The sequence below is a fragment of the Centruroides vittatus genome, unplaced genomic scaffold, assembly GCF_030686945.1.
Source record: "Centruroides vittatus isolate TY-2023 unplaced genomic scaffold, ASM3068694v2 contig_10, whole genome shotgun sequence".
NCBI lineage: Eukaryota > Metazoa > Arthropoda > Arachnida > Scorpiones > Buthidae > Centruroides > Centruroides vittatus.
In genome coordinates, this window is record NW_027120658.1 from 5,727,706 (window position 1) to 5,754,394 (window position 26,689).

The 26,689-nt window shown below is 30.7% G+C and overlaps 1 protein-coding gene across 1 annotated transcript in view; it reads left to right on the plus strand.

Moving 5' to 3' along the window:
* The window catches only part of LOC136978164 (sorting nexin-32-like), a 51,544-nt gene that overhangs the window by 669 nt on the left and 24,186 nt on the right, over window positions 1-26,689 (plus strand). The window contains exons 2-3 of the mRNA XM_067273848.1: window positions 17,939-18,160; window positions 22,332-22,433. Coding sequence (XP_067129949.1) covers window positions 17,939-18,160; window positions 22,332-22,433 — 324 coding nt within the window. The remainder of the gene's footprint in view (window positions 1-17,938; window positions 18,161-22,331; window positions 22,434-26,689) is intronic.

Consider the following 26,689-nt stretch of genomic DNA (forward strand, 5'->3'; position numbering starts at 1 on the left):
GAATAATTTAGATCAGTGATTCTCAACCTTCTTAGCTCTGTGATCCCCCAAATAGAAAATATAAATAAAATTAATATTTTGCGACCCCCCGCCCAAAGAAATAACAACAGTAAGCCTTACTAATTGAATTTTGACTGTAATTATAAATGTAAATTTTTTTAAATATTATATAATCACATTGCACTAATTTTATACATTAAGAAGATACCGACAGTATAAAAAATGTAATAAGACTATTTCTATTATTTTATGTTGCTGCGTTTATAGCAATGGGTATGAACTTGCATGTATGACTTGTACTGTACATACATGAGCAATTTACAAGTTCAAACTTGATGTGTACATGCTCTTTGTAATTTGATCCACGTATGGAGAAAATTTTAAATGAAAAACAAATGCAACCATCACATTAATTTCTTTTCTTTACATGTGTACTTATTGTAAGTACATTTACTATTTCATTAAGTACTATATAAGTTTATAATAATTGATTTTTTCTCAATGATTTCATTATTGTCTCGCGACCCCCAGGTTGAGAAATGCTGATTTAGATAGTGCTAAATAAACAGTTTAATATACAAACAGGAAATGCAAAAGTAAATATTATTGCATTTCCTCTTTGTATATTTGTTTATTTAGCAGTATACAGATTTTTTGGTAAAAATTTCATAAAATTAAATATTTAAAGCATTTCCTATTTGTTTGTTTACTGAATTATGATTTTATTTTTCTTGGTTATTAAGGAAGTACCAATGATTGGGATAAATTTATTTGTTAATTAAGCAAATTTATGGCCTATAATCTATTAATCTTGTAATGACGACGAAAATTTTAAAAACTAATTTAAAACAAATTCTTAAATTTATGATGATTTGTTCTGTTTCTGTATATGATCGAATCTGTCTCGAATCTCATGAGAAAAAAACTGAGATAGACAAGTTTTGAGATATAGAGACACTTACATAGTAAACAGTAATTGGTTTACAATTAAAATTGAAGTCAAAGTCTGTCTTCTATCTTAATTTTAAACTTCCGGTGATAAAAATTGAAGAGATTAATAGGTTTGATTGGAGGTGTGGCATTGTATTAATACAATAGCAAGTACAGTACATACCTGTATTAGGTATTAATGAGATTTTTGACATAACAGAAATAGTTTGTCAATAATTTGATGCCTAACTTTTTCAACCAATAAGACACAAGCCAAACTCATAGCCAGGAGGAAAAAAGCAGCATTAACTGCAACTACAATAGCAAAATATGTTTCTCAACCACAATTTATGCTATCAAAATGTAGTTGCTGAGCTTTGAATTTGTAATTGATACTTCAGTCCAAATTTGAGATGTAGAGGTTTTGGGAGATAAGTATTCAGATAAACATGAAAAATATATGAATTTACTGCTGAAAATAAGGGGAAAAAATAAATAACCAAGATAGAGGTTTTCGGGATACAGATGGGTTAATGTTACCTATGGTTCTAAAATGGCGGTACGTATCTGATTCAAGGGAACAGAAGAAAGGAAACAGTGGGGATGGATGTTCTAACCTAACCTATTCTAATAAATTACCATAATTATAACCAACCAAATTATTAGAATAGGTTAGGTTAGGTTAGAACGGTTAGAACGTACGTCCCACTGTTTTCTTTCTTCTGTTCCCTTGAATCAGAGACGAGTTGCCATTTTGGAACCATAAGTAACATTAACCTAAACATGTTTTAGATACAGGTTCAGCTGTATTTATAAAAAATGGCAGATGTGCCACAGTGGCATGCTGTCCTTGGAAGCAGTGGGAGTGCTGCTTTCCTTGTATTTTCTAAAATATGAATACATAATGTGTGATTATTTTCATATTTTAACATACTTTAAACGAATTAAAATTAATATTTTATTATAACTGCATTATGTACATTATGTATCTTATTACAAATTTCTATACTACATGTGAAAAAAAACGATAAGATTGCTATTGTATATTTGAATATCAGTGGTGGAATGGAAGCACTATATTGTCAAAAATACGAGACAGCTTCCACAGCAAAAATATCTGAATGGTGTAAAGCAGCCAGATTATAGGCATTTGCACATCCGCTTTACAGAGCACCTGTCTCGTGGTTTAAATGGTGGAAGCTACACACCAAAATATTGTATAATACTTCCAATGATTCTATCCAGGACCGGTTCTGGGCTGTTAGCCGGTTGCGTGCTAGATATTTGGCTGCCCTAGCTCCATTATTGAATCACGAGTAGGTTTATAACTTAACCCAACTGGTAGGAGTTTACTGGTATGTTTTTATGATAGTTCTGTATAGTTGACAGGAGTTTAAAAAAAAATCCATTAAAATATTTGATATATTTATTCTGCTCTCCCATCTTGTATTACTTACAGATTTTAATGTTAAACTAGTGATGATATGATTTAGTATGCCCCATCTAGAAGGAGATGCAGAAGAAAACGTGTACAATTCTAGTACAATGTTGAAAAATTAATTGTTACTTTGGCAGCATCATTTGCAACTAAATTTAATGAAAGATGCACAAGATACAAAAAAGCTCTAGAATTTATTTTCCTTAAATTTACGATTTATGTATTTGTTGTTATAAAAATTTGTCTTTTCACTTCTTTCCCAAGGCTACAAATATTCAAGTACAAAGTAACCGGTTTCAACTTATTTCTGCTAAATAATTAAGAGATTAGGGAATTAGGGACATAAATAAAACCCTGCTGAAAGAACCAGAATTTTACTTAAACAAAAGCTTAGCCAAACCAATCTCTAACCGAGTATAGTGGGGACTGATTAATTTGTAATATTAGATGTCATAAAGACAAGTTTTTCCAGTTCAATGAGAGTGACTGAAAAGTTGTAATTTTTGGAAATTTTCATGGACACCTAGTCCTAAAATGAATTAGTTAGAAATAAAATGATGGATGATGTATTTAGTATTAAGTTTAACGTATGTAGATTTTTACAGCTATGGTGAGAAACATTTAAAATTTACAACAACCCTGTCACGTCCTTTGAGATATACTAGTGATGCGACAAAAGAGGCATTTGACATTGACCAGTATCAGCACCCTCAGGATTTGGCAGCCCACATGTATGCATGCACTGCACACCTACCAGGAACATCTGATTCTATCCATTAGCCACTTGTAGGGAACTGTTTCACTAAGTGGATTGTTTTAAGATTTAAAAAGTAAAGATTTTGTTATTTTTATGTACATTTCTTTACAAAGCTATATTTAATTATAATTTTCTTTAAAAGTATATTCGTACAATTGAAGAATATTTTGTATGTATGTATACCACATATTTTATTTCACCAAGTAAGTTTTTATAATTTTATTTTTAATTTTAGCCCTTATGTTGTGGCTAGCAATTCAGAATGTAATTGCGATATTGAAAATTTATTTTTAAAAAGTTTTTGCTCAAGACCATAAAATGAAAAAGAAAACATTATTAAAAGAGAAAGACCAATGTCTAAATTAAATATAAATACTTCAACAAAAAAATTGTTGAACATTTTTACGATAAAATTTATGAAGACATAAAATGGCTTTGTGGATGCATAAAAATTCAAAAATTGTTTTGTTGGCCTGGCCTACTATTTTCAAAAGGAAATTAGTGTGTGGAATAAGAATGGCTTTGACGATTTAAATAATTAGAGTAAAGCTGGCAAAAGACACAAAAATCATAAACGTCACATTGATTCTTTCGTAAAATTGAAGCGATTTGGAAATCAAAGCAGAATAGAATTTAACATTAGTAAATAATAAAATTATAAAAATTATAAAATAAATATTGAAAATTATAACAAGATAATTACAGCTAATAGATATATTATATCTAAATTAATAGATGTTATATGTTTTTTATTGAAGCAAGACTTGGCATTTAGAGAGCATAGGGAATCTATTAAATCTAATGACAGAGGTAATTATATTGAACTTGTTTATTTATTAAGCACGTCAGAAAATCTATTAAAAATACATTTGGAGAAGTCTACGGTTTTTATTGGCTTGTTGAACAAACGAATACGAATGGACCATCATTGACACGCAATTAATTGCCCCTGGAAGTTGGCTTCTTACAGAAACGAAGCTTCCCTATCATCAGATATCATGGCATGCCACTGATGTGCCATGAAGAACTTGTATGAGGCCCAGAGATAGAATGGGTTCTTTTTGCCTCTTAGTGATATTTTTTTTTAATAAAAAGTGATAAATGTTTCTTTTTTTTAATAAAAAGCAATGTTTGGATTTTATATTCTATTAGTAAATAATAATAATTTATAAGGATAGGAACTACTGCATGCTCTAATTTTTCTATGGTCCCAGGAAGTCTCCAGCTCCTCTCAACTGCCTTGATAGCAAAGGTCATCAAATAGCCGACATTTTGATTAAAATAGTTCCATTAAAAAAATAATAATGATGATTATTATAAATTTTGGTGTATACAAGGTCTGTTCAAAAAATAAACTTTTTGAATTGGGCAAAAATAGAGTGCTCCAGTGACATGAAGTTGACAACACTACATTCCTGATATTGTGTACTCTAGGTTGTATGCAGTGTTACAAATGGTTTACCTAATTCAAAAGTGGTCATCAATTAGTTGAAGATGATCCTCGACCAGGAAAGCTTTCTACCTCAACTGATGACACTCATGTTCAGAAAATTAGAGTTGTGCACTTTGAATTTTTGCCTCAAGGTCAAACAGTCAACCATCAGTACTACACAGGTGTTTTGAAACAATTGCATGAAAAAATTTGCAAAAGAGACCAGAGTTGTGATGAGACAACTCATGGTTCCTGACAACACACACACCTGCTCACTCAGCTTTGTCAATTCACCAGTTTTGTGCCAAAAACCAAATGACTGTCCTCCGCAGCCTCCTTAATCACCAGATCTGGCTTTTTGTGATGTTTTCTTGTTTCCAAAATTAAAATCAGTGCTGAAAGAATGATGTTTTGACACAATTGATGACATTAAAATAAATTCTTCACAAGCAATGAAGGGCAGTCTGAAACAAGCTTATCAGGAGTGCTATGCAAAGTGGAAACACTGCTGGGATAAGTGTGTGAATAGGGGAGGGGAGTACTTTGAAGGGAACAAGGACCAATAATCTGTAACTTGAAAAATAAAAATTAAAAAAATAAAGTTCAGTTATTTTTTGAACAGACCTCATACAAAAAATACTCATATTTAAATACGAAATTAAAATATTTTTTCCCTCAACCAGTTGTTAAATACAATATAATATAATGTTTAATAACATTTAAATAAGAAAATTCATAATTGTTTTTATAATTAAGATATATAGACAAAATTCTAATTTAGATTGACATATGATAAATTTGCTTGAAGTATATAATGGCTTTTCTATAGCTGTATATTGCACTATGCAGTATGCTTAAATTTGCATGGAAAGTGAGTAGAAATTAGAAAATTCTGAAGAGTAAAAATCTATATAGATATATATATATATATATAACATTTTACATTTTGCTTTTAATATATATACAGTGGTGCCTCGTATAACGGACGCTGCGAACAACGGACTTTTTATTTGGCCGTTACGTGACTCGAGCAACGAACTGGCTGCAAACAACGGACTTTCCGGCATAATTGGTGACTGCTCCATGGGTGCATTCTTTAATAGCGGTCGCTCTGTGTCTCCGCTACTACGGGAGTGCACTGCTGTTTGTAGGCATTTAGGAACGACAGTGAAAGAAAAAAAGATGGCAGCGCCCGCACTATCGATAGTATCGTGATGGAGGAATCTATAATTCTAAAATATGAGCTTTTAAAGGCAAAAGAAGGGTCCCAATTGTAAAATTTAACCATAAAATGGATTATTTGTTGAAAGAACATTCAAAATAGCCACGAAAAAAATTTGAATGCCGGCTACCATTCAAAAAAAATTCGTAAAGACACATCACCGCGTGCGCTACTCTCGCTTTCACAATTTCTAAATTTTTGTTCATAAACCACATAATGGACCCAGAAACGAAACTATCTGAGCCATGGAGGACGCCATGTTGCTTTCCACCGTAAACTACTGCTACAAGCGGCTGTTTTTGCCGTTTGACGGTGCGCACTCCCACCGGAATTTAGGAACACGTTCTGCAGGAATTTTTAAACGGATGTCGCTCGCGCAGAGTTACGCGGAGGAATAAAAGAATGCACCCTATGTTCATTTTTTTTATGATACAGTACGGTTATTTTATGCTGCAGAATGAATTAGAATACATGTATTTCTATGGGAAAATGCGTTTCGTATAATGGACGTTTCACTTAACAGACGTGCACCTGGAACGGATTAAGTACATTATATGAGACACCACTGTATATATTAAAAGCAAAATGTTCTATCACCGCCAATCAAAACTAATACTTTACAAAGAAGTGCCATAAATAAAGATTCAACTCTGATTGCCAAGATAAAATATAATGAAATATATCGAGACTGATAACAAGTACTTTATTCACACTTTTTGAAATATTGTTTCAATTAATTTTATTTTAAATTAAATTACCTGTAATTTGTTTTAGTTTTAATTTTGGTATAAAGGCCAGTTTTAATTTTATTATTAGTTTTAAAAATTTTTATGACTATTAGTTTTAGTTTAATAGGCCAGTTAGTTTAGTTTAATAGGTGTAAAAGCCAGTTTTAATTATTATTATTTTTAAATTTATTAGTTTTAGTTTAATTAACTGGCTACTTAATATATATAAAAATAATAATTGAAAAAATAAATGCAGATGGATGACTGCTTTGTTTTTTATCTAATTTTGTGTTTCTAAACATATTGTTGCAAACTCGGTAATTTAGATAAATTATTCTTAGTAATAAGGTCAATATTTATTTTGCATTTTCAGTAAGTGGTGTTTTCAAATAACTAGTTTTTATGCATATAACCCTCAATGGTGTACACCCTGCAAAAAATTTCTGGAACAAATTAAAACCTTTGTATATCTGTCCACTTTAAACCCATACCTATGATAGCAGCCATTGCTCCAAAGGCATAATAAACTCATGATTGCATTTTTTAAAATTAGCATGTAATCTGCCACATTGCATAGCTTACAATTCCTTTCAAATTGTCTTTTAACACTTGATTTACTGAAATAGATGCATGCTGTACCTTTGTTTGCAGTTGGAGTAATTTTGACCCCCATACATAATTGCATGTATATTTAAGTAATTATAAAAAAAAACAACTGACTAGTGTGATAAATCTGTACTGCAAATTAAATTTTTTTCATAGGTTGAAATGATAACTTCATTAAAATGTATTTTATAAATAACATTCAAGAATATATCTCACTGTATTTTAAAATTAGCTGTGGATAGCATATTGTAAAAGTTCTCTTTCAGTTGTCAGCAGCAGAGTTTTTGCAAATGTATTGCTTCTTATGCCAACATGTTCCATAAACTGGCATTTTGCATGTGAAATGTATTGTCTCATTTGCATTATTTACTTTTGGAGTTGTTCTTGAGAAGTTCTTTGCAAAGCTACACCATGCAGTTTTGGTGGCTGATGTTTGACAAAGTAATTTCCTTATACAAAATCTAGGAGTACATTTTTGTCATGTCTAGTACATTGAAGAAACTTGAATTGGATTTTTTCTTGATGACAAGTTCGTGGAGGTGGTGATGCTAGTCCAGATAGTTGCATTTTCCACTTCACTCTCAATTCTCTAAGTAACTGAGAAATCAGAAATAGTAGTTCTGTTGTCCTTGAAATGCTTTTCAAGGACAACAGATTATTTTCTGTCCCTGATTGCCCATTCCAATTGGCAACTTTGGTCCTACACTTGGAATTTTTGGGATAGGAAGCCATCGCATCCTTTAAATTCCAGTTATTTATTAATTTCTGTTCTCGATTGCCAATTCCGATTGGTCACCTTCTCTCATCCTCACTTTCTAAGTGGTTGTTTACTCATTACCAAGTGTAACAAGATCTCAACTTAACCATGGGATGAGTCAAAATTGACATTTAATTCCTTCCCAACTGGAGATAGTTGATCTTAGGACTTACATTGTCTAGTTTTCCTTTGTCTTGTTTCTGAGAAAAGGTTTTCTTCTCATTATTATGTTGGGTTAAGTGAGATATACTCGGGTAACACCGGTGGCTGTGTACTATGCCGGACCAAAGTCAAGGCATAGTAACCAAAACAGAAATTAAAGAAGTGTATCAGTGTGTGTGTGTGTATTCAAGAATTTTCTCACAATATGACATGTATTCAATATAGTGGCTTTCTGTAGTGTGATGTATGTGTTTCTATTTAATTGTAATGTGCCCAGGCTTTTGTGCAGTGTGTGTGGTATGACACCTGTAGAAGAGAGAACAACAGGTACAATAAGCACCCTATCCATCCTCCACAGATGCCTTATTTCCTGGGCGAGTTCTGTGTACTTGCTAATTTTTTCAGTGCATGCATTTTGTATATTGTGAGTGTTTGGAATGGATATGTCTGTAATGTATGTGATTTTATTGTGTTTGTCAATGAGTGTGATGTCTGGTCTGTTGTGGTAAATTGTTTTATCTGTGATTATGGCTCTGTCGTAGTACGTTTTGTGCGTGTTGTTTTCCAATACTGTCTGTGGAATGTATTTGTAGTATGGTTCGTGGATGTCTAATAATTTGTGTTTCTTTGCAAGCTCTTGGTGTATTATATTTGCTACTTGATTATGTCTGTGTAAATAATCTGTCTGTGCCAAGAGCTTGCAACCAGAGGTGATGTGTTGTATAGTTTCTGGCATGATGTGACATTTTCTGTATGTGTCATTTGTGAATGTTGCATCTTTGAGTATGTGTTTTCTGTAGTTTTTAGTATTTATGACCTGATCCTGTATGGCGATCATGAATCCTTCCGTCTCCCCAAAGAGGAATCCCTGAGCTAACCAGTTGTTTGATGCAGTTTTGTCAACTTAATAATAATATTATTATTAATGTTTCCTTTTTATGAGGAAAAAAAATTATATTTTAAAATATTAACAAATTTATTGTTCCAGGACATTTCCAGAGCCTCATATACATAATGTATAGGGTCAAATTGAACCTTGACATAATTATATATTGTTTTCTTGGATTCCTTTAAAGTTTAGTTATTTGGTTACATTTTTGCTAATTGATAAAGGCACAAAATTGTGACCACAGGGCGGCACCTCTTCGATGCCTTGTCAGGACTGACACTACTATGTCTTCTAGACACGGAAATCTTGATGGTCATTACGTTATTTATCACGCAAGTGGTTGCGTTTGCAGGCTTCCGGACTCAGAATGGAAACGACCGGAAGAAGTACACTCTACAAGTTATCATTTAACAAAAATACCCGTTTATTGATAGATATTATTTACACGTTCTACGATAATTTATAAGATATTGTTTACAAGTTTTATAATCATTTCAGAAGCTTAGCACAATGGCTAAAAAGTATTTTAGATGCTTGGCACAATTGCTAAAGAGAGAGGGATATTAAGGGATAAACCTAACATGACCTTGACAGAGAGAGAGAGCTCACAAGTAAGTTCGTGAAATGATAAATACCTTAAAACACTCGTGAGTCCTAGTCGTATCGATGTACAAATTGATGAAAGGTCGGCAACTCAGTTTGGAGGATAATCCTTTTTTTTTTCCTGTCTTCTTGGATGGCAGTGAGTGGTGACGGCTGAAACTGCGGTTTGGAACACACTTTAGGGAAAAAGTTGATGATGACTGCTCCGGATTGTCATCACTCCCTCCTTTTTATTAGGGGCTCCATGACTGCTTTAGGAGGTTAGGAGTACCTCAGGGCCAATAGTCAAATTTTCACTCGTTGATTCTGGGTGACACATTTGATGTATCATCTTCAACAAGGAAATAAGCCCGTGGGAAATAGTTTAATTATCTTTGACAATTTTAGCTATACAATTTTAGCTATAAATAACTTTAACGAAAAACTAAATCGAACAAAAATTTCTTCACCAAATTTGGCTCTTACAAAATCATAAATATTCATAAAATTTCAAACTAAGCAGATATATAGTAGGTAGGGTGACCAGATATCCTTTTGATTTTGTTTGTTTTTAATATTTAATTGTAGAATCAATCTTTGAAGAGAGCAATATTATTGTTAATCTTCTACTTGGACTTATTAATAGGACTTTATACTGGTGTTTAAAGATTGGCACAGTAATGAGAGTTAGTTCAGGAAAGAACAAAATTTCTTTATTATATCACCTGTAGTAATAATTTCTGTACACATGTGAGAATCGGGGGTTAAGAATCAAGGCTTAACCCGTTATCTGACAACAGGGAGGCGAGTCCCGCTCACGTGGTCAGTGGATGGCAGCTTAGGAGGGCAAAAATCAAGTGGGAGGTCGCGGATAAGTCGATAGGCGTCGGCGATACACGAGTAATCACTCTCACATAATTAATCAAATAAATTTAATAATAACATTAACTAAGTGGTTACATAAACGAGTTATACAAGGCAAAACGTTGGAAGAGGGGCGTCGGCGTCCACGACATTCCAGAGATCTAATCCCCTTTTAATTTCCGACTATATGAAGTTAACTCACGGTCAATTGAGGGGGAGAGAGAGAGGTCTTAAGTAACTAAAGCTAAATTTACCTCGTCGCTTGTCTTCGCTTGGGGCGTTGGTTGGACGGAGTAGATGGGGTTGACCAGTTCTTGTCAGTTGCTTGGGACGCCGCCCGGGCAATCGAGTGTGCGCCGTTTTTATACTAATTTCGAGGGGCAAGAATTGTCAAATAGTTGAAAATTAATATGGACACCTGTCAGCTGTGCCGGGTCCATATCCAGCCGTCACGGATTGTTACAGACATATTTTTTGGTCGAATTGTTGACGTTGGTGTCTTGAAGGTGAAATATTATGACATAAATTCCTGTGAATTTGACAGTTCTTTCCTATTAATTATTGTAAGGTTTGACAATAATTTCTTAATTTCGCCGACTGACTCTCGGTTGTTTACATTAACATCGTGTTAATTGACAGACAGTCTATAATCGACGGCCAAAATTCTCTCTTCGGGTCAAATGTCATAGACAAACACAATAAATTCGATCTCCGATAGCTTTAACTACGCAATAACAGACGCAAAAAGGACATCAATGCCTGACCCTTTGTCACCTCCTTTTGCTGCACGTGGCACGTGTCTGCAGACACCTGCATGCTTACTCAAAACCACGTAATATTCATCGACTCGTTTGTCGCTGTAAACTATCTCTCTTTTTCCTTACGATTTACTGGTGTGGAGGAGAGAACGATAGTGAAACAACAATAAAAAAGGGGGCCAGAATATCACAATATTATACGTGTTTCGGGCTAGCATGCCCCTCATCAGCAGTATTACTACCAAACACTAAAAAGTAACAACAAAACAAATAAATTACTGTATAACTTAAAAATTTCTTAGCAATAAAATACAATTTTAAAACTTACTGTAAATACATATTCAAATCCCGAGTATAAATTGATATTTCTCATTTTACAATTAAACATTTCACTGTATAATTAAACTTAAATAAATATAGTAAATAAAGGCTGTAAATTATTAAAATCTAACATCATCATGTAAGAAAAAAAACCTTAGTAAGCAAAACTTGATGTGAGTTTTTTTTTTACATGATGATGATAGATTTTAATAATTTACAGCCTTTATTTACTATATTTATTTAATTTTAATTATACAGTGAAATGTTTAATTGTAAAATAAGAAATATCAATTTATACTCTGGATTAGAATATGTATTTACAGCAGTGGCGTGCCGTGACATTTGATGATACGGAAGCTGTGTTTCTGTAAGAAGCCGACTTACAGGGGCAATCAATTAATTGCGCGTCAGGGCCCGTTCGTATTCGTTTGTTCGATAAGCCAGTAAAAACCGTATACTTCTTTAAATGTATTTTTAACAGATTATCTGACGTACTTAATAAATAAGAAAGTTCAATATAATTACCTCCGTTATTAGATTCAATAAATTCCCTACGCCCTCTAAATGCCAATTCTTGCTTTGAGAAAAAACATATAACGTCTATTAATTTAGATATATCTATTAATCGTAATTATCTTGTTATAATTTTCAATATTTATTTTATATTGTCTACCAATGTTAAATTCTATTCTATTTTGATTTCCAAATTGCTTCAATTTTACGAAAGAATCGTCATTCGTCATAAATTTTATCGTCAAAATGTCGAAATTTTTTTGTTGACGTATTTATATTTAATTTAGGCATTGGTCTTTCTCTTTTAATAATGTTTTCTTTTTCATTACATGGTCTTGAGCCAAAACTTTTTTAAAATAAACTTTTTAATCACTAGCCACGATATAAGGGCTAAAATTAAAATTATCAGAAAAACTTACTTGGTAAAACAAAATGTGTGACGAATATACATACCTAGTACAAAAAATTCTTCAATTGTATGAATATACTTTTAAAGAAACTTATAATTAAATATAACTTTGTGAAGAAACGTACATAAAAATAACAAAATATTCTTTACTTTTTAAATCTTAAAACAATCCACTTAGTGAAATAGCTCCCTACGAATGGCTAATGAATAGAATCAGAGACTGTCCAGGTAGGTGTGTGCGTGCCAAATCCCGAGAGTGCCAATACCGGTCAATGTCAAATACCTCTTTTGTCGCATCACTAGTATATCTCAAAGGACGCGACAGGGTTGTTGTAGATTTTAAACGTTTCTCACCATAGTTTAGATTTCTACAGCTATGTTAAACTTAACAGATTGTCCGTCGTTCGTTTTCTAACTAATTCGTTTTAGGACCAAGTGTTCACGGAAATTTCCAAAATTTACAACTTTTCGGTCACTCTCATTGAACTGGAAAAATTTCTGTCTTTATTACATCTAATATTATGAAGAGATCAGACCCCACTGTACTCGGCAAGAGATTGGTTCGGTTAAGCTTCTGTTTAAGTAAAACTTCGGCTCTTTCTTCAGGGTTTTATTTATGTTTCTAATTCCCTAATCGCTTAATTATTTAACTACTTAAGTAGAAATAAGTCGAAACCGGTTACTTTGTACTCGAATATCTGTAGTCTTGGGAAAGAAGTGGAAAGAAATTTTTATGACAACTGATACATAAATCGTAAATTTAAAGAAAATAAATTCTAGAGCTTTTTTTGTACCATTGTACGTCTCATTCATTAAATTTGGTTGTAAATGATGCTGCCAAAGTAACAGTTAATTTTTTAACACTGTACTAGAATTGTACACGTTTTTTTCTGCACCCGCTTCAGATGGGACATACGAAATCGTAATATCACCGGTTTAACTTAACATTGAAATCCATAAGTAATATAAGATGGGAGAGCAGAATAAATGCAGAATAAATATATTAAATATTTTAATGGATTTTTTTTTAAACTCCTGTCAACTATACAGAACTATCATAAAAACATGCCAGTAAATTCCTATCGGTTGGGTTAAGTTATAAATCTAGTCTAGGGTGGGCAACCTTTTTTATAACATGGGCCAGAATAAATTTTACGTTTTTTCCACGGGCCGTAGTAGTCAATTGACGCCTTCTCGTGACTTGTAATTTTTTAGTCTGCAAATATGAAATAAATAAATAAAAAGTTAATTACTACATTTATTTCTCTTATTGTTTTCGAAAATTACAAAGAATTGGAAAAATAACTATTAATTAGTTATTTTTCCAATTTAATAATCTATTAAAGATTTCCCGGGCTGGATAGAAACTTTTCGCGAGCCGTAGCTGGCCTGCGGGCTGGGGGTTGTCCACCGTTGATCTAGTCTACTTGTGATTCACAAAATCGGGCAAGGGCGGCCGAATATCTAGCAGCCAGGCGGCTAACAGCTCAGAACCGGTTTGGGATATAAAATTAGATGCTTTATGCTTGTGTTGCTTCTACCAGCTAAACAGGGTGAAGTTGGTGCTCTGTAAACCTATATAATCTGTCTGATTGGAAACTGACCCGGTTTCAACACTCCTTCCGCCACTGAATTATTCGAATATACAATAGCAATCTTGTCGTTTTTTTCACATGTAGTATAGAAATTTGTAAAAGATACATAATGCAGTTATAATAAAATATTAATTTTAATTAATGCAAAGTACGTTAAAATATGAAAATTTGTATTTTATAAAATACAAGGGAAGGTCATTGAAAGATGGAATCGGCGCTTCCATCGCTTCCAATAACGGCACGCCACTGATTAACAGTAAGTTTTAAAATTGTATTTTATTGCTAAGAAATCTTTTAAGTTATACAGTAACTTATTTGTTTTGTTGTTACTTTTTAGTGTTTGGTAGTAATACTGCTGATGAGGGGCATGCTAACCCGAAACATGTATAATATGTGTACAGAAATTATTACTACAGGTGATATAATAAAGAAATTTTGTTCTTTCCTGAACTAACTCTCATTCAATCTTTAAATACCATCATAAAGTTCTATTAATAAGTAAAGTCCAAGTAGACGATTAACAATAATATTAGAATTTAAGGACAGTAAGGCTTTTACAATTATTTGAAGAGAGCAATTTTATTAACATGCCAATATAATATCACCAATTTATAGAACAATAAATAAATTTTCAAAAATCACCAAAATTTAATCTGTTTTAGACTCAATTTTCTCTGATTCTGAAATGTGTATTTCAAAATCAGTATACCCCTGATTGAATTGTAAATTTTATGGTCAGCCTATAGTAGGCAAACTTCTAAAAATTATGTGAATGGGATCAAATTGATCCTACTTGTAATTCAAGTGTTCAACACAAATAACACAATGGTTGTATACACAAAAATATAGTAATTATTGGTAAAAAATTTTGGAATGTTTTTATTTTGTTTTCTAAAATTTCCTCACAGATCCATTTATATTTAAGTAAAAGTCTTGCTTAATTTTCCTTTAAATTCAGAAATATGAATTTTTTATTTTTAAATAGCTATATAATAATTATTGGAAAATAGGAAAAAAATTTCAAATGATGTATGATAATAACTGAATGTTTATATATATATATATATATATACATATAGTCGAGTCCGCATAAGTCGACACCCGGATAACTCGACAAGTAGTCGATCGATTAAGTAGTCAGTTTTCTGTGGTCCCAGCCGACTTACGTAGGCATTAATGTTAAAAAACTCCGGTTCACTTGACACCGTTTAACTCGTCACCACTTATCCAGTGGTGACGAGTTACCACCCCCTCCTGAAAAATTTCCCCCCTGAAAAAATCCCCTCCCCTCTGAAAAAATGAATTCACTCTGCAGGTGTGATGTGAACTCATTTTTTTGCCTTAACATTTTATGTATTTTTATGTATAAAATAACAACAGATAAACAAAAAGAAAATATACAATCTACATCAACATCACACCAGAATCCAATTTTACATTTTCTCATGCCAGAGGCATTAAGAATCCTTAGATGTTACTTGCCAACAATTGACAATTGCGAAGATGGTGTTTTCAAGGCGTTTGTGATCATTGAAAAAGAAAGTCGAGAGTTAAATGCTCAAAACAAACAACACTAAACAAATTTTTCAGTTTTTCATCTACAGAGTAATTGTAAATGGAGGACACAATGTATTGTAAGCCAGTGCGTTATACTACTGTATAACGCACTACTGTATTTTATTAATTGATTGTTTTTTTCCAACTTCGCTTTAGTTGACACATCGGATAACGCGACACATTTCCACTTTCCCTTGGGGTGTCGACTTATGCGGAGTCGACTGTATATATAAAATCATTTTGTATTCAAAAAGTATTTGAACAGTAAAACTTCTTTAAACATTTTTTCAATTAATATCATTAAACTTATCTGTTCAGACAAGTGAAAGACTTGTATTATAAAATCAATTTTTTTTAATATGACTATTTACATTCATAAATTATTTCTAAAATTACTAGCCACTCTATTAGCTACTTTAATGTTTGTAAAATGAAAGATGTTTTTAGATATCAATAATTTTTTTTAACTAATATAAATAGAATTCTATTATTTGAAATGTTTCCAAAGATAGTAGATATCTAAAGTACCTATTTGAACATTTAATTGAAAATTATTAGAAATGAATTTGCTTTTTCTATAATTTTTTTAATTGTTCATACTTTTGTTGTAGTGACAACTATAATGATTTTATATACACTGTTAGAATTCCATTAATAATAATTACATTTTAAATTTAAAAAGAATAAATCAAATTTATTCTATTATCATCATTTATTTATTCAGAATGACTATTATTAAATATTAAATAATGACTAATGTGTCTAATACATAAAATAAATCTCAGATTAACTTAAATTGCACATATCATATTTAATTCTTATAATAAAATTCAGATACGTATTTAAAAGCAATAATTCATTAAAATTTACTAACATGAACATAATAAAAACTTTGCAGTGTTGATCTTTTAGGACTACTCAGCTGCTTCGAAAATTGTTCAATGTTTGAAAAATTTTTGTTTGTGGAATTTTAAAAATTCCGGTGTCATATTCAATAATAGATTAAAGTTCATAATGAGCAGTTGTGTATGTTATTTAAATATCTTCAAGACGTGTAATTTTTGAATTTTTGGAAGGTGCGTTCTTTTACAAACATCCGAATACATTGAAACATGATGATGACCATTAAAGATGGAAGAAAATGTTTGTTTGAAAGAGAATTAATGCTGGTTATAGATAATTGCTTATTTATTTATTGAATTCTACACCAGTAATATCATGCTAATTGTATTAATATCTAATGAAAGGATAACCTGATAAAATACAGCTTTAGATTTTTGATAATCAGCATAGTCTCTTTTGAATGGCTAAACTTGCACATTCTTAGTCATTTCCATTCCTCAGGTGACACTATGATGACATCAATAGCAATAACAGTGGACTTAGAAGATATATACTATGGCAACATGCATCTATATCACAATTACATAAACATTGCTTTAACAATATTGTGTGTAAAATTGTGAGTGTAAGCAGTAAAATAATTTTGTTTTTGTCATAAAAATGGAAAAAAGAAATTTTTTTCATTTTCAGTATTTTTAAAATCTTTAAAGTTGATTTGAACTATATAGAAATAGTTTAGTAATAATGTAGTAAAGAGAAATGTAAATAATTATAATGCTAAGAGCAATAATGTTGATATTAGTATTAGAAAAAGATACAAGCTATTGAGAATAGCACACATTAAGTTATGTATTTCAAATATATAATTTACAACAAATAGTGTTTACTACATTATGAAACGGCAGTATTAGTTGTTATTGTAAAATACTGATGATTGGAATGGTATGATATAGAAAATGAGGATATTCCTTAGAGCAGTGATTCTCAAAGTGGGGGTCGTGAAAAATATAAGGGGGTGGGTCGCTGAAAAATTGATTCTAGATCAATTTTTTTCAAATATTTTATAAATTTACTATGGATTCATGTTTAGAAATAATAGAAATAAAAACTGTATAAAATAATTTCTACTTAAATAAATTGCACATATAAATAATAAAAAGAATATAAATATTTAAATACGAGCCTAACCCCCTCCCTCCGGGATGTTTTTCGACACATACTCATTCTTCGGGGGTCCTTTGAAATTTTTAAGTGCAGAAGGGGGGTCGCGGTCCAAAAAGTTTGAGAAACACTGCCTTAGAGAACTGTTGCCAGTTACTCTTATATAAATAGAATTTTGGAGTACAGTTTTAGACTTGGTATTGAGTTAAGAGCAATAATTAAAAAACTTATTGAGTTCAAAAATTCAGATATTCTTATCTGAAACATTTATCAGAGTTTCAAGTTGCTCATATTAAAAAGTTCTTGAAGTGCAAACAGTTAATATTGTCTTGAATTTTATTTTTCTAAGTCCTTTTTTACTGTTTACTACTTATTTTTATAATAATTGAATATTTTTTTCTTTTTAATATTTAGATGGAGACTATAAATCCTGGACATTCAGATTCTGGTCACAATGGAGATGTGCATGATTTAGATACAGATCAAGAATCTCCTACACTGGATACAGTTTCAGGATTTTCTACTTGTTCCTCTCCACTACCTCCAGAACCTTTTGAACCAAGATATACAGTAAAATTCACTGGAAATGTCACAAAGGATGGAGATATTGTAAAATACACAATAAAAACCCAAAGAGTGAGTATTCAAATATAAAAATATTAAATGTTTAACAGATTTTGACTATATGCATACTGTATTTTACAGACTATAAGAGATACTTTTTTCTTCGAAAAATTGCCTCCAAAATTCAGGTGGTCTTATGGTCCATAGCGTCTTATAAGTATTTTTTTAAAAAATTGCTTAAAAATTAAGGTGCATCTTATAGTCCGTAAAATACAGTATATGCACTGGACTCTAGCCTCTCTCTCTCAGTGCCAACTATTGAGTAGAATTATCAGTTTTGATACACCAGCATAAACTTTATACTTTAGTGTACATTTAATTCCACTTAAGAGAAACCCAGTTAAAGTTAATATCAGTCTTTTATATGGTTTGAAATATATAACTCACAAGGTGTATTAAACACTATTGGTTAATGGCAGTCTCTCTTTTGCTTATCTCCCAGAAGTAATAATATTGCTTTAATAAAATTTTAATAAAATTTAAGTGTAATTGTGAAAAATTGGGAAATACATCACAAACCTTACTCAGAGTCAAATTTTTATTTATCAAAACAATAGTCAATACTAAGAAAAGACCACATGATGCAAGTGGTCAGTGTGTGTCAAGGAGAAAAACGGATATTTGTTATCAGCTTGTGAAGGGTCTTGTACGTATGGTCCTAGTATACAACTTTCTTTGTTAAATAAATCTTTCATTCAGTTACGTTGGCATTGTCTTATCTATGCTACAGCTGTCTTATCACTGGCAAACACAAGATTCCAAGACAACCACAACAGGCTTTAACCATAACATATATACAATATTACTAATTTGGCACTAAAAGTAGGCATGTCACCATCTATCAATAATTTTAGTGATTTGTTCTATGCTCATATACTGTGGTATACTAGGTATGTGGGTAGGGTAAAGGCAGGGGAAAACAACAAGGACTTTACACGAATTTTAATGGATGAGGAAATAAAATTTATTCTGTGTAATTACAACATAGTAGATCTTGATACAAGAGACTTAGTGGGTTTCCTTAAGGTAATTTACAATGGAAAACACATATATACATAAAATAAAAATATATACACAACAAACTTAGTGGTCGTTCAACCCTCGCTCTCATATCCTCTGTACAATTACAAGAATCGTTCCATGTGTGATGAGAACACCATGATTGGCTATGATGATAAAAGAAATAAAAGTCTTACACTTGTCCTTATTAGTTCCCTTGTCACTGAGCGCTCATTCCTTGTTGATGATTGCTGAATCCATGTGGATGGAATTGGATTGTCTTTTACTTAGTTCAACTTCCTAACATCCAAATCCTATTTCTTTCTCACTCGTGGCATGTATGTAGCAAGCAGGAGATCCCAAATGAAAAGAATGGCTTCCTATGATGAAACATCTGGATTTATACTCCCGCCATTAGGGAGTACGTCATTTACACGTGGTCCAACCCTCACCCAATCATCAGATACACAATATGTCCCACATTAAAATGTGATGTCCCGATACTAAATGGAAGAGAATGAATTTAGTACAATATATGACCCGATACAGAACAAAACGAAACATACACAAAAAAGAAATTTTATAATACTAGTGCTGTAGCACAACAGATTAAATAATTCAGATCAGTTAAATTTTAAAGAATGTGGAAAAATAATGACACAGATCTGGATTTGAATCTGCAGCTTTTGTTTATCACACAAATTTGTTGTCAGTTACCATCTGTAATTGCAGATTTTGTTTTGACTATGTCTGATCAAAAAGTGTTCTAAATAATTCTTTTTAAAAGCATGTAATTGTTGTAATTGTACTAGTAATATCCAGCAAAATAATGTAATTACTCAATAATAAAAAAAACTTTTTCGATGATTTTTAAATCGTCAAAAATCTTTTTCTATAATTAAAATAGCTAATTTAAGTATTTAATAAATACATAAAAATATAAATATGACTTTTACAAAGGTAAAAACTTGCTTTTGTCATTCTTTTTGCCATTCACACCATCAACAAAGTCATATTTATATTTTTATTAAATGTAAATAATGCTGGCCGCATACTTCTATTACTAATTTAAGTAATTATTATTATAATATATACTAGATAACATTTTTATTTTTAGGTTAAATGTTAATAACACATTAATGTATATTTTGCAGGGGTTGTAGCTTTGAGTCCCATTCTGGGTTGATCTTTTGTTTCAGATACTTCTAAATAATTTAACAAGTTGTAAAATTAAATTTTAAGTATTAAAATTTGAATAATTTTTGCACCAGACTTGAACTTTGAATACAAAATGTTTTAAATTTGGTTGTCTTGAAAAATTCCATAAACATTTATCAATACTATGCTCCTAATCTACTGATAAATTTTTATCAGTTACAAATACTTTGATAATTGAGGAATGCTACTACAAAAATATCAATTTAACAAACTATTTTAAATTCATGAAAGTATATAGGTTATGATTTTTATTGAATTTAAATTCTTGAAGTTTAATGAATACCTCTAAAACTTATTATATCAAATTTTATTTTAATCAATTTATCAAATATTTTGCTCAAAGTTTTCATTTCAGAAGGTGTTTTCACACATCAATGTTGTTTGATCTTATTTTTTCATGTGTGTAAAAGTTTTCGTTGATGCTACTCAGATTCCGAAGATATGCCCATCAGATACTTATATGAATACAGAATGAAGCACATTATTTATTGCTTCATTAGTTGTAAGAGTCATCCTCATAATGTTTAACTGGCCTTATTATCTTGGAATAATATGCATATCTCTATCTTTATAAATTATGTGACAATAAATAACTACTATGATTATATAGTGCAATCAAAAAGTCTCTCTGCAGATGCTTGTAGTTTTATGCAAGCCCATTATGTCATATCTTCATTGATGTTTTTGAAAACAAGTCAAGAGGTTGTTTGGAGAATGATGGAAGACATTTTTACACTTGCTGTAAAGACAATGTACTATATTTTTCACCTTATAAGATGCTCTTTTTTTAATCTAAAATTTATTTGAAAATTAAGATGCATGTTAATTTTTGCATCTTAATCACAGTTTAATATTTTTTCACAGTTTAATCACATCTTAATCACATCTTAATCACAGAATATTTTTCCTTCCAAAAAGATATCACTTTTTGGAAGGAAAAATATGATGCAGCCAATACAACAGTGCATCTTTATCCAAACAAAAACATTTGAGATGTAAAAAAACTTGTGCCAAGTAAAAACTTATGACAATTTAGATGATAGTCAAAAGTTTTCTTTGGTAAAGATAAGTGTGAAGCAAAATGTAGGAAAGAATAACATGTGTAAAAATTTTGTGGAAGCTTTGAAGCACCAAGCTTATCTTGACCTATTGACCCAGAAGTTTCTCTAGCACCTCACTGAGAATGAGAAACTTTTCAGTTTAAAATTTTGAGCTTTCTAGACCCAGTAGTTTTTTCTCTAAGAGAGTCTGCAGTGCCAAATGAAGAAAGAGGAGAAGAAAATACTGTATATAGTCAGTCAGTGACTTTTTTACTTGACATGGAGTCAGTGAAAAATGTTCATGAAAAATTTTCGAGTCTTTTTTCTTGTGATTTTGGGGCCCCCATGGGTCTGTTGCTTTCTAGGGGCCCAGTGCAGACCGCACCTACCACACCCCCTAGCTACGCCACTGCACGGAGTCACTAAGGTTTCAGTTATTACAAATCAGTAAAACTAATATTGTATTACATTCATATCATTAAAGCACTAAAATGATCGCTAAGAGAATTTTCAATAACCTTGTATAAATGTGTAAAATATATTTCTCTGAAAGAACTCAGCCTGGAGTTTTGATAATGTAACTGACATGCTCACCTAATATGCAACTCTTAAATGTTATTAAGCATTGCAGATTCAAATACCACTCTTACAGATGGTTTTAGATGTATTAGAATTCAAATTTGCTAGTAATGCTATCAAACAGATGATGTGTACTTGTAACTTTATAAATTATGGTTCACGGATTTCCACTGTGTGTATAATTGCTTGATGACTTCAGGTATCACTATTTGGTGGGTAACTGTTAAGGTTACTAATTTTATTCAATGATGGCATTTATAATTATTACAATAGATTATTAAAATATTATTTTCTAGATTTAAATTCTAATAATAAATTCAAAAATTTTTTAAATTGATTATTTTCAGGTGATTGGGGATGGAACAGAATACATAATTCAGCGTCGTTATGAAGATTTTGAGTGGTTGGAGCATTGCTTAGTTACATCAAATAATATACATGGAATTATTGTAATTAAAATCAAATTTTTCTATACTTTTTCAATTATTTAATTTCAGTAATCAGTGATAAAATAACCTGACATGAAAAAACAAGTTATTTATAAATTAAATAGTAATATAAGTTTCCCTGTCTTAAGAATGCAATATTTTCCTGAAAAATCTGACATAAGATGAAATTTCATAAATTAGAAATGTACTGTACATTGTCATTGATTTCAGTAGAGAAAACTCATTTAAATGTTTCTTGGCTCTTTAGAAACCCACCCATTTTTGTTGGTGTATAACAAAGGGGCATGAAAATTATAATATTATATCATTAACTAATTAATTAATGTTCAAACGTAATGCATTGATAAGTTTAGAATTATTAGATGATGATGATGATTTAACATTATTTTTAGAAAAATTTTGAATATTAAATATTACAAATTATGTCCAAAACTATCAATATAATGTTTTATATTTATATAACTTTTATATTTACAGTACATATTCTATGATAAGCATGATCTCATTGTTGTTAAATATTTTCATATATTCGTTTTTATCATATCAATATTTTTCATAAATTATATATTTGGTGATTTCATTCATATCTGATATCTCATATTTGGTAATTTTAGAAAAGGCATCTTGTATACTTGTCCAGTTTTTCATAAAAGCATTGACAATACCAACATGAATTAGTTACAAATATATGAAATAAAAATATTATTATCTGTTTTAATTTTATACATCTTAAAAGACAACTGAATCTTTATACAATTTTATATTTTACATCTTTGTATTTTTGTTCTAATTATTTAAAAATTTGAAATTAGTACATTATATGTTAGTGTTGTTGATCTGAGACAGATCTTGTGTAAGATTGAAAATGTTTGTTGATTTTACATTAAACTTATTTACTGGATTGTAAAGGTTTTGTTTGCTGTACTTACATTTTCAAGTAAATGAATAATCATCCAAAGTTTAACATCTGGCAATTGCTCTTCTGCTCTCAAAACAGAAAAAGGCATAAATTTAAATTCTGTATTTAATAATTTTACTTTATACATTGTACTTTAAACTTTTTATATGCATCTTATGAAATATTTCCTTATAAAAGATTTACAAATGGTAATAAGGATGAAGAATTTTAAAATTCCGCATTTTTTGAAAAGTGTATATTTTTTTTAATCATTAGTAACTTCTTAAGAATAGTTAAATTATTATGGATCATTTAAGATAGTGGTGCCTAAACCAGGGCCTAGCCTGAATCCAGTCTAGTACACAGTAATCTGATGTGCAAATATATTTGAAACATCACTTATAAATAATAAAAATTGTCCTACTTTTTGTATATATGGAATATTGGAAATATTTGGTGTCCCTCCCTACAATTTGTGCAATTTGGCCTCTCAGTTGAAAAGTTTGGGCTTCAATAATTTAACGGTTGGTGGAAAAATTTATTTTTATGTTCGAAAATAATAATAATTTTTTAGTATATTTTCATGTATATATCTGTTGAATTTATGGTTTCAGCATTTTAAATAATGTTTATGTATTGTCAAACATTCACTGCAAAACATATTTATATTTGAACAGGAAATTTCATTAGTTTTAGTTTTCTTTCTCAGAACAACTGTTATAACATGTAATTCTATTGTTTGACCTTTAGACATTTGCATTCATTATAGAAATGCAGTATCTGGTAATTGGAAACTGCTTATGATAATGCAGTATTTCCAAGTATCAACACTATTATTAATTAAAACTATCAATAATATTTTAATTTAAATGTTGAAATTTGAGTTATGTTAAATAACTGAATGAGAAGCTTGAATATCTATTGATGTTATCATCAAATAGGTTGAATGGAATGCTTCATCAAAGTAACAGTTATGCTATTGTGGAGAATGGAAGAGTTCTATATTTTTAGTCAGGCATCAAAGTTCATAGAATGTCACAATAGGAATGAATGAACAGTAGAGTCAATATATTTATTAAACAGTTCATAAAGCAGTTGTTGCTCAAATTAAAGCTGTAATGCAGTGGTTCTCAAACTGTGGATTTAAAACACTTTCTAGGAGATGACAAAAAAATGATCAAATATTGTTTATTTTAGAGTACATCTCATTAAATGTATTTGATATTTTATCTATCAGGTCAGTCCATAAGTTCGTGCGTATTTTTATCTACAAAAAAAGCAGCAAAAGATTTTAATTAAATTTTATTTCAATCTATAATGTATTCACCATTATTTTGTACAATTTTTTGCCATCTCGATGGTAGCTTTTTAATCCCGTCTTCGTAAAATGATTTCGGTTTTGAATCAAAATATTCAGAAATAGCCTTTTTTACAGTGCAGACTAGTGCAGAGAGAGCATCGTCGTCGAAGTCGACGGATCTTCCCGTACGAGCCTTATCCTCCACACTAAAATCGTTGTTTCTAAATCTTTCAAACCACTTCTGCGCAGTCCTTGAACTAATTACGATTTGATTATGTACAGTATTTATTTTTTTGGCTGCATTTGTAGCATTCTCACCAAATAAAAAGTATAAAACGTGTCTTTTATATTCGTCGGTTACTTCCATTTTAACGAAAATAAACAACTGAAATGTTCACAATTCTGAACAGTATTATACGAATGAGATCCAATTTAACACTTCGGTGTAAAAATTATCACGTTAGACTGACATTTTTAACAGCAAAACAAGATTTTTCTCAAGGTCATAAAAATGCGCACAGACTTATGGACTGACCTGATACTAATTTCAATAGAATATTGTAGCAAACAGTTGCTACAATATAATCCTATTAAACTTTTTCTAGACTTTTTAGTTTAAAGTGTTACTTTTATCCTAGATACTCTGCACTTTACTTTGACTACATACTACATCACACACAATATTATGCAGGGTCATTATTTACTAACTAATCATATGTTTACTAATGTTTTTGAAGTCCTGTGAATCTTGTTTGTTGCATTTTCTATTTATTTCAGTGTATATGTTAAAATGTAAAGCATTAAATTTATATTAATGATGCAGTTGTAAAAATTTGGAATGACTTCTACATTAGTTCTTATATAATAATTTTCAAAACAAATTTTCTGTTTTTGCAGTTATTGGAATATGCATTGCTTTATGTACTTCATATAATTTGGGAATTCGATTGTTAGCTACTGGTTCGTTCTTAAATTATACTTCTTACGTTAACGTAAGAAGTATAATTTACAGATTACTCTAAAATAAATAGTTATTGACATTTTGAGAAGGGTAAGAAATAGTCATATGGTTCTGTGTAAGAAACTAGTAGCCTCCTTATTTACTTCAAGTTGGTCTTCTGTCCTTTGGGGGGCCTTTCTGTTTTTAAGATTAAGTTGACGTTCTTCCCTCATCTTTTTGGCCTTGAGAGATTGATCCTGTCATATGCAATTAGATCTGAATTGGGTCTTGAGTTTCCCTGGAAATGTTTTGTTAAATTAACCTTAAAGTTTTTGAGAAACACAATTTCTGGTCCTTCCTCTTTGGAATGTGTCGGCATATTCTACCTTAAAGAAGCTGTCATCAATTAGATCATTAAAATACTGTTGATATACTAAACTGGAGGGACTGTTTAATAGAATAGGTATTTCACTTTCCCTAATTGATTCATCTCCAGATGTCTTAAAATATTATACAAGCACAATCATATACAAGTTCGATAATCTTTTTCTTAGAGAAGAAAGCAACAGGGTACTCAAGGCTAAATATCACAGATAGTACCCGAAAATACTAGATAATTGTAGGTATTTTTATATTTATTATCAGCAACTGCTGTTTATAATTAAAAAAATGATTGTTCAGACTCAACTAAATAAGTTTTATTTAGTATGGAAAAATTTGTGTATAGATTTAAGTTCATCAGTTGCATGTGCTTATTGTATGCAGGGAAAGGTGAACCTGAATCATTATTTGTTTGATTGTAAAAAATTAGATCACTTGCATTTATTAACATGGACTAATAGTGTTATTTGTAAAGAATCGGCTGATAAAATACATGGATTATTCTGTAACGCAGGCAAAATAAATATCGACTCGGTTGAGACTATTTGGTGTAAGTAGAATTGATTAATTAAAGTAATCAAGTATGTTACCCTTCCTCCTAAAAATTAATTTATGTATGGAGTATTCAAATAACTTTATAAATCTTTGTGAAAAAATTGCATTGTAATTTCAAAAGATTGATTGAAAAAATTATCACAATTATTTTAAATTTAGTAATTTAAAATAATCATGACATA